Source organism: Trachypithecus francoisi, unplaced genomic scaffold (assembly GCF_009764315.1).
Source record: "Trachypithecus francoisi isolate TF-2019V2 unplaced genomic scaffold, Tfra_2.0 Lachesis_group4, whole genome shotgun sequence".
In the NCBI taxonomy this organism is placed as follows: domain Eukaryota; kingdom Metazoa; phylum Chordata; class Mammalia; order Primates; family Cercopithecidae; genus Trachypithecus; species Trachypithecus francoisi.
Genome location: NW_022681469.1, coordinates 51,039,464 through 51,054,916, shown reverse-complemented (window position 1 = coordinate 51,054,916; position 15,453 = coordinate 51,039,464). Strand labels below are relative to the sequence as shown.

The 15,453-nt window shown below is 41.1% G+C and overlaps 1 protein-coding gene across 4 annotated transcripts in view; it reads right to left on the bottom strand.

Moving 5' to 3' along the window:
* Positions 1-14,807, bottom strand: part of PNPLA8 (patatin like phospholipase domain containing 8) — a 55,308-nt gene extending 40,501 nt beyond the window's left edge. For 2 of the 4 annotated variants that reach the window (XM_033194366.1, XM_033194367.1), the window contains exons 1-2: positions 12,662-12,946; positions 23-1,161 (exon numbers count right to left, since the gene is read on the bottom strand). In XM_033194366.1, coding sequence (XP_033050257.1) covers positions 23-1,078 — 1,056 coding nt within the window. In that variant the 5' untranslated portion in view covers positions 1,079-1,161; positions 12,662-12,946. Of the gene's footprint in view, positions 1-22; positions 1,162-12,661; positions 12,947-14,696 lie in introns of those variants that run through there. The other 2 variants (XM_033194369.1, XM_033194368.1) reach the window with 2 other exon arrangements.
* Positions 14,808-15,453: the final 646 nt, after the last annotated feature.

The window sequence follows — 15,453 nt, the reverse complement described above, 5'->3', positions numbered from 1 at the left end:
AAAAGCACACTGAACAACTTGCCTTTTCTCGCTGAAGAGATAAACGCTTTTTCTCCTCTGCATTTCTGTCTCTGCTCACAGCCTGATCAGTTTTAGCAGGCTCTTCCTGTTCTTCTGACTGACTCTTAGAATCATACTTTAATTTGGGGACAAGTCCGCCAATATAACCACCTACTAAAGCTTGTACACCTTCCGTGGGACGAGAAAGTAAGTTAGCAATACTTTGTTTAGTTGAAATTGGAAGAACATCAGGTATCGCAGAAGGACTTGTAGGCTTGTCCACAGTATCTAAAGATTCTGAGCCTGGCTTGTAAGCCAGGATGCCAGGATCTGGAGAACTTAACTTCCCCTCTTCTACCTTTTTATCTTCAAGTTTTGATTTGTCCTGGAAATGTTCATTTTCCTTTTCTTGAGACATTTTTTCCTTACGTTTGAAGTATGAGTTAATATGATTTGATAAAAAGTAGAATGACTCTCCAAATTTTGTGGTTATAATATTTGTGTAATGAAAAAGACTGCGTTTACCTCTATTTTCTTCTTTGTCTATAATGTGACTTTTGTCTTCTGGAAAAGCACTCTTTTCTGCTGATTTGTCACTATATTTTTTCAGAGATTTGATGGCTTGTTTAATATTTTTCTGTTTTAACCAGCCACTATCTGATACTTTTCTTAATATTTGGGAACTTGGCTTAAATTGAGCTAAACGTGAAATCATTTCATTTCGATTGCCAAAAATAGCCTTTGAAACAGAGTTCAAAGTACTTTTAATACGGGACTTACAAATGTTCACTTTTGTAAGTCCCTTGGGAGCAGAAGTGCTAAGTTTCAAAATTCCAATATGTAAACCATGGTTGCTCGGAGAGTAACAGTGCTTACTGCAAGAATGTGCTTCGCTTTTGGTCCATTTACATCTTATTATGTTTGTATGAAAACCTCTTTGTAGACTGATGTGGCTTATCCTCCAGCAATGCTTAGGTGAGAACAAGAAATGCAGTTGCTTGCTTCTCTGCTTCCCACAAACACTTCTTGCATTACTAAGGAGGTAAATATATATATCTACAGTCAGATTAATAGACATAACTTAAAAATCATTTATTTTCTATGACATTCTCTCACTTCTTGAGTGCTTCATTTAAGAAATGCCATAATTCATGGTCTTACCTGAAATGGCAAGAAAAAAAAAATTAGAATTCACGTGAAAAATTGAAATTGGGTATAATAGAAAATACAAGACTATTTGGACTAAACTCAGCAAGCTGTATCAAAAAAAGCAGATAAAATATTGCCATTATAGCCGATAGAAAATTCATTTTTAAGCTAATATAAAATAATTCACTTTCAGTACAGAGGTAAATAAAAAAAGAAAATGAGGAATAGAATGTTTAGGGAAAAGAACTAATTTAGAGAAGTTTCCCAATAGGTAAGTTTTCCTATAACACATGATTTAATATGCAATTTAGATACTCCGCTTTTTTTCCCCCCCTTCCTCACTGTTAAATTCTGGACTACTTTATGTGACACTAGACCTGAAGACACTATTCCTTGAAGAAAAAGGTCAGGTCTTATACATTATTCATTGCAAACGATTTATAGAATACTTAATCTATACCAGACATGGTGCTAGATGTTGAAGTCACACAGTTACAGGATATGAAAGAACTTCCAGTCTAGAGCTGCTAATAGCCATGTGAAAAAGATTTCACTACCTAAGTAATAAGTGCTCATTAAATCAAGTAAGTCAGGCTAGAAGAAACTACAGCATCTAACATAGAAGGGGTTCTTAACTACTATATAAAAAGAATACATACAAATAAGAGAAGAATAATCCAATTTAAAAACGTGGTATTGGTAAAAGAAAAGACAAATAGATCAATGGAACAGAATAAAGAATCCAGAAACAGACCCAATTAAATACAGTTAATTGATCTTTCACAAAAAAGCAAAGGTAATACAATGGAGCTAAAATAGTCTTCTTAACAAATGACAACTGGACATCCACATGCAAATTAATCTAGACACAGACTTTATACCTATCAAAAAAATTAACTCAAAACAGATCACAGATCTAAATGTAAAATGCAAATGTATAAAACTAGAATGTAACATAGGAGAAAACTTAGATGACCTTAGGAATGGCAATGACTTTGAGACAATATCAAATGCATGATCCATGAAAGAAAAAATTGATAAGGTGGACTTCATTAATATTAAAAACTTCTGGCCAGGCGTGGTGGCTCACACCTGTAATCCCAGCACTTTGGGAGGCTGAGGCAGGCAGATCACGAGGTCAGGAGTTCAAGACCAGCCTGGTCAACATGGTGAAACCCCGTCTCTACTAAAAATACAAAAAATAAGCTGGGCATGGTGGTGCACGTCTGTAATCTCAGCTACTCGGGAGGCTGAGGCAGGAGAATCACTGAATCCAGGAGGCAGAGGTTGCAGCGAGCCAAGATCGTGCCACTGCACTCCAGCCTGGGCAATAAGAGCCAGGCTTTGTCTCAAAACAAAACAAAACAAAAAAAACCTTCTGCTCTGTGAAGGTCAATGTCAAGAGAATAAGACAATGAGGCAGAAATTGGGAAAAAATATTTTCAACAGACATATCTGATAAAGACCTGTCATCCATAATATTTAAAGAACTCTTAAAGCTCAACAATAAGAAAACAAACTCAATTACAAATGTGCCAAAGGCCATAACAGACACCTCATCAAAGGAGATATATAGAAACAAATAAACATATGAGAAGTTGTACCACATCATATGTCATCAGGAAAATGCAAACTAAAATAACCATGATACTACGACGTACCTATTAGACTGGCCAGAATACAGAACACTGAGAACACTAAATGCTGGTGAGGATGTAAAGCAAAAGGAACTCTTACTCATTGCTGAAGAAACACAAAATGGTACAGTCACTCTGAAAGACAGTTCGGTAGTTTCTTGCAAAATTAAACATACTCTTAACATATGACTCAGCAATGGTACTCCTTGATATTTACCCAAAGGAGCTGAGACTATGTGCATAATAAAATCTGCACATGGATGTTTATAGAACCCTTATTCATAATTGCCAAAATTTCAAAACAACAAGATGTATTTTAGTAAGTGAATGGATAACCTGTGCCATATCAATATATGGTATATGTAGACAATGGAAAATTGTTCAGTGCTACAAAGACATGAGCTATCAAGCCATAAAAAGACTGTGAGAAACCTGAAATGCATATTGCTAAGTGAAAACAGCCAATCTGAAAAAGGCTACATACTGTGTCTTAGTCTGTTCAGGCTCCTGCAACGAAATCCCATAAACTGGGGAGCTTACATATGGAAGATACCCCATATATAAAATGGGGTATCTGTGTGTGTTTTATAGAGACAGGGTCTCACTCTGTCACCCAGGCTGCAGTGCAGTGGCATGCATGATCATAGCTCAATACCTCCTTGAACTCCTGGACTCACGCAAGCCACCTGCCTCAGCCTCCCAAGTAGTGGGGACTATAGGTACACATGCCTGGCTTAGGTAGCTTATAAACAATAGAAATTTATTTCTCACAGAATTTCCCACAGTTCTGGAGACTGGGAAGTCCAAGATCAGTATTAGCAGATTTGGTATCTGCTGAAGGCCCACTTACTGGTTCACAGATGGCTGTCTTCTTACTGTGTCCTCACATGGTAGAAGGTACTAACTAGCTCTATGGGTTGTCTTTTAGAAGGGTAGTAATCCCATTCCTAAGGACTACACTCTCCTGACCTAATCACCTCCCAAAGACCTACCTCTTAATACCATCACCTTAGCGGTTATGATTTCCACATGAATTTTGAGAGGCACAAACATTCAGACCATAGAAGTATGATTCTAGCTGTATAACACTCTAGAAAGGCAAAACTATGAAGACAGTAAAAAGATCAGTGGTTGCCAAAAGCAGAGTATAGAAGGAATAAATAGGTAGGGGACAGAGGACAGTATTTTTACTGCCCTAAAAATCCTCTGTATAGTATCATAATAATGGATAAATATAATTAAACATTTGTTTAAACCCAAAGAATGTACACCACCAAGAATGAACCTAAATGTACCCTATGAACTTGGGGGACTGTGTGTGAATGCAGGCTCATCAATTATAATACCTGTACCACTCTGGTGGGTGATGCCAATAATGGAGGTGGCTATGCGTGTACTGGGGTAGGGGGTTTATGGAAATGTCTGTACCTTCCTCTCAATTTTCCTGTGAACCTAAAAACTGTTCTAAAAAAAGTATTTTTTTAAAAAAGCAATCTGCAGTTCTATATATGCTATACACACATGAACATTTATATATATACACACACACATATATTAAAAAATTAAAAAATGAAAATCTACATATGTAGTTGAAATCTTATGGGCACACATATACATACACAAATTGATTCTGAAAGGATAAGCATCTGTTTATTCTTATGACCTAAGGCATGGGGCGAAAAGGGAATGAGAACGGTTTTTACTTTTTACTTTTCTGCTGTCTGAATTATTTATAATGAAGTTTTATTTTGTAATTAGAAAAAGCAAAATATTTAAAGCACTGTAACAGAAGGCACCATGTGAATGAAAGACAAAGTGAGATAAAATCAAGGGAAGTTTTTTAAAAAAAAAAAAGAGGTTAAAAACTGGCCAAAGTTAAAAAGGAATTCATCATGTGTAAAGATGAGAAGGAAAGGAGAGAATTATAAATAATGGTAAACAAAACAAACACAGCCAGGAGTTTGAGACCAGCCCAGGTAAATGGTGAAACCTTGTCTCAAAAAATAATAATAAAACAAATTAGCTGGGCATGGTGGCACACGCCTGTAGTCCTAGCTACTCAGGAGGCTGAGGTGGGAGGATTACTTGAGCCCAGGAGTCTGAGGCTGCAGTGAGCCACAGAGACCCCATCTCTAAAACAAACAAAACTACACACAGAGGCAAACAGAAGAAAACATGGAAGAAAGCACATATAGTATGTGCAGAGATTACATGTAGTCTAGTTTTACTGCAGGACCTAGAGAGATTGAGAGAGAGGTAGATGACGCTAAGAAAGATGGAACTGAGAACCTATTCCAATTGTCCAGAAGATAACAGCCTGAAGTAAAATCCTTCCTTCTAAATTGCATGTGCCATTTAGAATTTTATATGGAAGAGAGAGAAAAAAAGCAAACCCTGTCTTGTCTTCCAGGCTGAAGGAGCCCAGGGAATTCTACCACAAAATATGGCTGCCTGGTATAAGTATTTTGAATTAAAGCCCCATCAGAGATCAACAGATACTAGAAGAGACTTTTCCCCTATCTACAAAAAGACCAGACAGATTCCCCAAGGAGAATAATTGTTTTCCCCTCTCCTCCTCAGGGAGAGGGGAAAACAATTTTATTATCTGCTGCAGAAAAGAAGACTGGAAGACTGAAGAATGTAACCACACCCAAATGACACTTTCACAAAATAAAGTCTGTCTCTTAGGCTCATTCAGTTTTCAGAGAGAATACAAGTTCATCTCTGTCCTTCCAACACCCCGTCCATTCCTTCGCCCTAGTAATCAGTTATTGCTGCTTAACAGAATTACCTCTATTCCCCATCTTTCCTTCCCCTCTGAAAACAGCTATGTTAAGTACGTGGGCCCCACTGGGATATTTAAGTAATCATTGCGATTCTCAGCTGTGCACATTAATAAATTTGTATGCCATTTCTCTTAGTAATCTGTTTCTGTCAGCTGATTTTCAGCAAACTGGCAGAGGTGGAAGGGGACATTTTCCCTTGATTCCCACAAGACTCTTCCAAACTCTTTGGGACTTGTAGTCAATAAGATAAGTCAAGTTAACATAAAAGCTCTGCAGCCCCAATGACACAAAAACACTTAAGGTAAAATACTTGTGGATAAAAAGCCATGCTCTGTTTTCACTTATATATAGGAGCCAAAAAAATTGGATCTCGTGGAGACAGAGAGTAGAATGATAGTTACCAGAGGCTAGGAACAGCGTGTGTGAGGGAGAGTTGGGGGCTGGAAAGGAGGGGATAAGAGAGGATGGTTAATAGGTACAAACATACAGTTAGAAGTAATGCGTTATAGGCCGTGCACAGTGGCTCACGCCTGTAATCCCAGTACTTTGGGAGGCCGAGGCGGGCGGATCATGACGTCAGGAGATCGAGACTATCCTGGCAAATACCCCGTCTCTACTAAATATACAAAAAATTAGCCAGGCAAGGTGGCGGACGCTCGTAGTCCCAGCTACTTGGGAGACTGAGGCAGGAGAATGGTGTCAACCTGGGAGGTGGAGCTTGCAGTGAGCCGAGATCACAGTCACTGCACTCCAGCTTGGGAGACAGCGAGACTCCACCTCAAAAAAAAAAAAAAAAAAAAAAGAAGTAATGAGTTATACTATTTGAATAGTAAAGTAGGGGGACTATAGTTAACAATAACATATTGTGTTATTTCAAAATAGCTAGAAAATTTGAAATATTCCCGAGAAAAAATAAATGTTCAAGGTGATGCATATCTTAAATACCCTGATTTGATCATTACACATTGTACGCATGTATCAAAATATCACATCTACCCTATAAACATATACAATTATACATTTTTTTAAAAAAAAATCCATGCTTAACTTGAAGAATACCAAGAAACTGTAAAATTAAACCAGAAAAATAACTGTGTGAGGTAATGCATATGTTAGATTTAGTTAGTCCACAATGAAAATAATACTTAAAAAATCATGTTGCACACCGTAAATACATACACCTTTATCTGGCAATTTAAAAAATAAAAAATAATTTTATAAAATAATAAAGCCATGCTCAAAGTCAATAGTAAAAAATCTCCAGGTTTAAGAGGACCCACGGGTGTGGAACTGCAGTCATACTATCCTCAAGGTGCAGATACCCTATGGGCAATGGGATCCCACACCAAGCAACCACCACAGAAAATGAACTCACTGAAGTTACAAAACATGCAAAGAAATACACCATCACCTGCAGAGAGGATCAGCAAATATAGCCAGAAAACAAATGTGTAACTAAGATTCCGAAATATAAAAAAATTAAGGTCTAAAATGTTCAAAGGTGAAACAGAAGGAACAAAAATAAAGAGTCAAAGAGAACTGTACCCAGAATAAACAAGGAGAGCAAAATCTCAGAAATGAAAACTTCAGCTATGTGCTAGCTACAAACACACCTGTAACAGAAGGCTGAAAATACAGGACTGAGAAAAATGTTATACCAGACCGAAACTACCCGTCAGAAAGTGAAAAGCCTTTGAAGGTAAACATAAGGGAAAGGCATTAATTATGGATAAAAAGGAGACACTGCATAATAATAAAGGAATGATCCATTTACTTATTAAACCTCAGGTAATCATACAATCTACTGAGAAATAAAACAAATAATGAACGGAATGTATAGTCAGGCTGAGAAGTGCCATGAATTAAAATAAAGCAGGCAGGAGGGGAAGAAGGGCACAGAGCGCTATTTTATGGTGTGATCAGAACTGAGTTGGCCGGGCGCGGTGGCTCAAGTCTGTAATCCCAGCACTTTGGGAGGCCGAGACGGGCGGATCACGAGCTCAGGAGATCGAGACCATCCTGGCTAACACAGTGAAACCCCATCTCTACTAAAAATACAAAACCAGTCCCAGCTACTCGGGAGGCTGAGGCAGGAGAATGGCCTGAACCCGGGAGGCGGAGCTTGCAGTGAGCTGAGATCTGGCCAGTGCACTCCAGCTTGGGTGACAGAGCGAGACTCCATCTCAAAAAAAAAAAAAAAAAAAAAAATACAAAACCTAGCCGGGCGAGGTGGCGGGCGCCTGTAGTCCCAGCTACTCGGGAGGCTGAGGCAGGAGGATGGCGTAAACCCGGGAGGTGGAGCTTGCAGTGAGCTGAGATCTGGCCACTGCACTCCAGTCCGGGCGACAGAGCGAGACTCCGCCTCAAAAAAAAAAAGAAGAAAATTATTAAGAAAATCTGGGAAAACAGCATTCTAGTCAGAGAGAAAAAACAACCAACAATTTGGAGACAAAATGAGCTTTGGAACAGCAAGAACTACAAGGTGATTAAAGGCAAGTAAGGGGGAAAAAAGAATGATAAAGATGAACCAAACCAAAAATAAAATTCTACGGCTCTCCTAAACATCTGAATGGACCCCTCCTCTTGGCCAAGGGCATTCCAGAGTTAACCTGAAAATCTAGTTCAGCCATGATGGAAAGGGGGTTGGATGTGCCTCATTATACCCCTCCAGCATTCACATCAACACAGATCTTAAGTCTGATAAGAAACATTTACAGGCCGGGTGCGGTGGCTCACGCCTGTACTCTCAGCACTTTGGGAGGCCGAAGTGGGTGGATGACGAGGTCAGGAGTTCAAGACCAGCCTGGCCAATATGGTGAAACCCCGTCTCTACTAATAATACAAAAATTAGCCAGGCGTAGTGGCACATGCCTGTAGTCCCAGCTCCTCGGGAGGCTGAGGCAGAAGAATCACTTGAACCCGGGAGACGAAGGTTGCAATGAGCTGAGATAGTGCCACTGTACTCCAGCCTGGGCGACACAGCGAGACTCCCTCTCAAAACAAAAAATAAAAAAGAAAAAAGAAAAAAACATTTACAATCTATTCTCTCTGAAGCCTGCTACTTGGAGGCTTCATCCGCATCATAAAACCTTGGTGTCCACACCTACTTATGGTAACCCAGACATTCCTTTCCACTGATAGCAACTCATTCAACCAACTGCCAATCAGAAAATTTTTATATGACCTGGAAGCCCCGTCCCCTTTGAGTTGTGCCGCCCTTCCAAATCAAACCAATGTGACTGATTAATGCATTATGTCTCACTAAAATGTATAGAGGCAAGTGGCATTTGACCACCTTGGGCACATGTCAGTGGGACCTCCTGAGGCTGTGTCATGGATGCGTCCTTAAACTCGACAAAATTTTCTAGATTGATTGAGACCTGTCTCAGATATTTTGGGGTCATACACCCCAAAATTCAGGCAGGAAGTGGAGACTAGACTATGGTAGAATTTTGCATTGTTTCTTTCCAATATGACGAATTTATGAAACCACCTATCCACTTGGCATTAAAATATAGTACAAAAGGCCAAAATATGGGAACCATTACAAAATTAGACAACTTCATAATCATAATGAGAGATTTAATACACCTTTCTCAGAAACGACAACTACCAAGCAAAAATTACAAAACAAAGATGACCAACAAAATTAATAAGTTTAATTTAATTGCCCCCAAATCACAACATTAGTAAATGCAAGATAAGTGTTTTGAGAGTATATTCAGCCAGACGTTAGATCGCAAAAACATAGGAAGAAGAATGTAAAGTGAGATGCTACCATCAACTGAAAAAAGAGCAAGGAAGAATAGACATACTATAAATACAAGGGAGGTACGAATAAAACCGAGAGGCTTGGACCAACCACTAGAGAAGGGAATGGAGTTTTAACTAGAGGAATTAAGGGAATTATTAGGTGGAGGACCAGCTAAGGATGGAAAGAATGAATTTACAGAGGATGTCACTTAATTATTAATATAACACCGGCAAAAGGGTGACAACAGTCTGAAGGTAACAGTACTGAGGAGAGCAAAGATCCCCTGGTGGCCATTGAGCAGACCATCCAGAGGGACAACTCCTTATTTGAGGAATTTAGAAATAATTAGACTTCTTGTTGGCTAAAGCCGGCATCTGGTACCAGGATTCTTTCCCAGAAACGTATAAGTAACTAGAATTTCTATACATGTCCAGAATGTATGCTTGTCAAAACTCACTGTGCAACCTTTGCTGATATCAAAGCACCAAAATGTCTACAAGTGTAATCACTGATCATGACCTACGTGGCTAATATGGTCCAAGTTACCCTTCAGCTTCTGCTGTAAGGTCCATAAATACCCCTAAGAAGAAAATCCACTGCAGTGAGCTGTCCTCTCTTGCTGAGGCACCTCACTGCACTCTTCTGCAGCACTCTTTCTATCTAATAAAACTTTCCTTTTCAAACCTATATTGTTGTTGGTAAATTTTTCTTACTACCCTACTATGCCAAGCTGACTACTTTCCAATGCTGGGGCTCTGACACCTCACCCAGCAAGAACTAGTGTGGGGAAGAGAGCCACTCTGAACACTTTGAAAGTAAAGGAAAAAAGAGAAAACAACAAAACACAGGACTTGACAGTCAAGAATGGGGTAAAGAGAGGGAAGTGTTAAGACAGCTCTAAGGTTTTAAATCTGAAAAATATGAAGAGTGCCATTTGCGAGTATGAGAAAACTGTGAAGGGGCCAATTTAATACGAGAGAAAAACACATTTTCTTTTGGATTCACAGGATGAAGTAACAGTGGGACATTCAAATGGAAATGTACACAGACTGTGGATTTACGTGTGGAATTACCAGCATTGTGGCAGCAGAAACCACAACATTAGATGGATTTATCAGATGATAGTTTACAGTAATAATACATGACTATTTTGGGATCAGAGAACCTGAGAAAAGCTTTTTCCTTGAAAAATATGTATTTGCAATACAAACTATATTTTCCATAACATTTCAGTATATTCACATGCCTATTTAAGTATACCTGGGTTTCAAATATGAAACTCTAGATTAGAGAGAGCGACAGGGGTAGAGGCTTGAGTGCCACCCAAGAGCTAAGAAGAGGAAGAAAAGACTCTAAAGGAAACAAAACAGGAGAAAAGCCACTGTGAAAAAATCAGGACACTGGAAACCTAGACAGGACCAATTTTTTTCAAGTAATGGATAAGGAACAGAATAAAATATGCGAGTACTACAGAAAAAAATAAGAACTAAGAAATGACCGACCAGGCGCGGTGGCTCACACCTGTAATCCCAGCACTTTGGGAGGCCAAGGCGGGTGGATAACTTGAGGCCAGGAGTTTGAGACCAGCCTGGTCAACATGGCGAAACCCGTCTCTACTTAAAAAAATTAGCCAGGTGTGGTTGTGCACTCCTGTAAATCCCAGCTGCTCGGGAGGCTGAAGCAAGAGAATCTTTTGAACCTTGCAGTGAGTCGAGATTGCGCCAGGGCACTCCAGCCTGGGTGACAGAGACTCCCAACAACAACAACAAAAAATGGCAGGACAGGAAGGTGTCTATGGCTAAGCGTTCTAACTCTGACCTTTCTACAAATATATATTCCACGAGTGAAGCAATATGCAGCTTCAGCACAACCCCTCTAACTGGGGTAAAAAAACAACTCAAAGTACAGGCTGTTCTTGTAACACCTTTGCATGTGAAACAAGTGAATATCTAAACTAGTGAAACTGACCCCTTCCTTCAACATCACTCATTAAAAGGGCGTTTACAAGATTTTAATTTAGGCCTGATACAGAAATTAAAAACGAGATCAACATTAAGAAAAAGTTGGCCGGGCGCGGTGGCTCAAGCCTGTAATCCCAGCACTTTGGGAGGCCGAGACGGGCGGATCACGAGGTCAGGAGATGGAGACCATCCTGGCTAACACGGTGAAACCCCGTCTCTACTAAAAATACAAAAAAAACTAGCCGGGCGAGGTGGCGGGCGCCTGTAGTCCCAGCTACTCGGGAGGCTGAGGCAGGAGAATGGCGTAAACCTGGGAGACGGAGCTTGCAGTGAGCTGAGATCCGGCCACTGCACTCCAGTCCGGGCGACAGAGCGAGACTCCGCCTCAAAAAAAAAAAAAAAAAAAAAAAAAAAGAAAAAGTTGATTATAATAACGAAATAAAAACATGTTCTTATATTGAAAGTACAACTAATTGGCATAAGCAATTTAACAAAATAGCTACAATGGGCTTGATACAACAGCCTCACAAGCCTTAAGCTCTCAGTTCTTAATGTTTCACTGTTTAACAGCATTTTCTTAATACACGGAAACATTTGTCATTTTTGAACTCTCGGCAATTAGGACTGCAGAACCAGGATACAACTGTTACTGGAAATGAACACAGTATTTTAAACAGGATTATATGACAGTCCCTTATATTACAACTCTCTTAAGTTTTTCCTATGAATCACTATTTTAAAGTTATCATTGTATTAGGCGTGGAAAGCAGGTTCCTTCCAGCATAATGACAGAAATGACACAGAGATAGGAAGTAATGCAACAGTGATTCATACACCTTCACCTTTTAAAAAGTACACACCTGAATCTACTTAAGCAGCAGTGGTCAGGGATGGAATCAAATGCGGATGGGTTTAGAAAGAAATCGCTGACAAAAAATATCAGGCAGTAGAATCACCAGGTGCACAATGACAGTCGAGAATGATGTAGAGTAGGGAAACCCTCCTGAGAGTGACCAGCTAACTACGGGAGAACACTAAAGTCCAGGGGAAGGCAGACAGACTCTGGGAAATTGGGGAGGGAGTCCTGGGGATGGGACAGGAGGAGCAGGGCGGGACCGGCGAAACCAAAACCAGTTTGCGCTTCTGGGGCAGCAAAGTCCACGGGGGCAGAGGGCGCGGAGCACCAATGAGCTCCAGGAGCCGCAGGCTCCTTCCAGCGCCAGGTCCTCCCCAAAGCCTGGCGTCTCCCCACCCTCTCGCTAGGGAAGTGCCCTTTAAAGAAAGAGAAAGGAAGACCCGGAGAGACGGACAAGGGTCTAGAACGATCAACCAGCCTCCTATCGTCCCGCCCCTTGTCCCCTTGCGGCCACTTACCGGGATGCAGGCCGCAGTCACAAGGGCTGCAGCGGCGACTGACTCGTTCCCGGCATTGACGTCCACTCCTACCGGCCTGCATCGGCTGAGCTTCCAACACAAACACTAGCGCAGCAGCTGGGTCACCACCCACTCAGCCCCGCCCCGCCCCCAGCGGAAGTGACGCACTAGCCGTTTGGGTCTACCCGCTAGCCCGGCTGAGGTTTTTCCGCCTCGCTCAGGCATCTGCGTCCCTGTCAATCTGCGTTCCTCCCCCTCCCCGAGGTATGCGCAATAGAGCATGACGGAGCGCAAGGCGGGAAGCAGCGACAGACGTGTAAGCGTGCGTGCGTGATGCGCGAGGCGTGGCTTGCGGGTGGGGCGTGCTGTGCTCTTGTGTTTCACGGGTGTGTGAGCGGTGGGACTTCGTTTTGTCTTCGTGGGCGGGACCTCGGAGCAGTATCCTGGCTTGCTTGTTTGCGGGCCGCTATCCCCTTTAGGCAGAGATAAGCCTCCCTCTCCGCGTCCCTGAAGCCCCTGCCCAAGCTGTCTCAGTTCCTAGGAGCTGCGGGCTGCGATACCAGTCTCCTAGAGAGTGGTGCGCGGCACCGCTGCGCCCCTTTCTCTGTATCCATTCCTGGGCATGGCCACCCAGACTAAATGGCACTCAAAAGCGATTTGACATGTATTACTGTATTGGAGGTTAGCATAAACCGCCCCACAAATGGTCTCACACTTAACATATCTTTTTAAAATTCTGGCATTTCATGCGTACCACAGGGGCAAACTACAACCCTCAGGGCAAATCCGGCCCATCGCAGGTTCTGCTGTATATAGCTGGGAGCTAAAAATGGGTTTCACATTTTTCAAAGGTTAAAAAAAAGTGTTTTGCGACACATGACAATTACATGACATTCATATTTGTGTTTGCTTTTTAAAGTTTCATTAGAACATGGCCTTTCATTCCTACACATGCTGTCAATTAATTAAAGCTTTTATGCTACAATAGCGAATTTGGGTAGTTGCAATAGCCCCTTACCCTCTTGAAGTGACCTTGCAATTACATTGAGAGTCCGGAAAACAGATCAGTGTCTACTAGTTCTCTACCTCAAAATGTTATCAAGACTTAACACTGTGGTCTCAAGGCCTACCCACTACCCACGGGTATGTATGCTTTAGCCCCCTGTAAGGTTATTGTAAAGTCCTTAAGGAAGGGAGTTCTTTGACCTGTCAAATGTAGTGGACGTTACACTGATAGTTTTGTTGTTGTTGTTATTTTTTTAAATCAAGGAGGGAAAGCCAGCTTGCTATGTTCTTGGGACACAGTGTCTGGATTATGTACATCATAATGCCTGGTAAACCACAGTGGTGGATAAGCCAGACATGTTACTTAGCTACAGGAGAGTTAAAAGATGTATGCACCAATTAAGCCTTACAGGCGTGTGGAAAGAGCTTTATAGTGTTTGAAAGAGATTCCTCCTTGATGCTAAAGAAAAATTATTCTGACACTTGTTAAAATGGCAAGGAAGACATTTAAAACTATTGCAATAGGTGCCATGACTATCACCGTGTGGGAGAGAGATCGGTCTCAAGTTTTAATACAACAAAAACAGCTAGGAACTATAGCCAGCAAGCAGACTGAGGGGTCAGTGCATGGAAAATTACTAAGAGGTGACATCAAGGGTAGGGTATAGTCTTGCTAAACTGACTTTCAAGATTCTTGCTGAAGGCAGGGTGGGATGATCAATTATCAAGGCTAGGGGATACTCTCTAAACTGACTTAGCAAGATTCTTGCTAAAACTGGACTCAGCAGGCCTAAAATAGTGGTCCAAGGATGAGGCCTAGTTGGGAAGAGGGCTCAGAGGAGCGTAACTAAAGTATGGTCAAGGAGAGATCATCACCATTCCCTCTCCGCTTATGCTCTTTCATCTCCTAATTTAGTCAGGTGTTACGAAATATCCAGATTTTCCTCCCATGTCAGAAATTTTCAAATAACTCCCAATTCCTGCTTCTCCATTCTTACCCTTCCTCTCCCTCCCTTGTCTACCACCATACCTTTAATCAATCATGAAGTCTGATGAGTTTTACCGCAGAATTTCTTGAATCGTTCCTCTGCTCCACATTCGCATTTCCACTGCTTTAGTTTAGGCTTTCATCCTTGCTCTTCAGTATCATCTAAACTGGTTTTCCAGCCTGTAACGAACCTCTGACCCAATCAGTCTCTTCTGTGCAACCACGGTAATCTTTTGAAAGTGCAAGTCCTATCGTGTTTTCCCAAATTAAAAAGCTTTTGCTGGCACTACATCTTCACAGAATAAACCGAATGGAATGATAGGTTCTGACCCTGCTGACCTTCCAGCCTTTACTTTCACCACTTGCCTCTCACTCTCTGTCTTCCAGCCACACCTGTACTTCCCCAGATACTCTGTTTCTTTTCATACTTAGTGCCTTGGTCATGCTGTTGGCTTAGCTCTCCTTCCACCTTGACCTCCTAAAGATTTTTTTGTCCTTCAGCCAGGAAAATCTTACCTCACTACTCATAGAATAAAGCATTCCTTCCACCTGTGCTCACTTCTCTTATTGCCCTTGCTGCACAGTATTATAATTTATTTGTTTATATGCCTACCAGTTTCCTACAGTCAAGGAGTGTAAGGTAAACTGTATTGTCCGGATCTAGCATAACATCCAACAAATAGTAGACTTTCTATAAATTCTGTGTTATTGAATTGATTTTTAGTTTCATTTAGGTTACTAGTTTGGTAAGTTAAAAATGGAAAATAAAACCCATTTATGATTCTTTTGATGTTGGGCA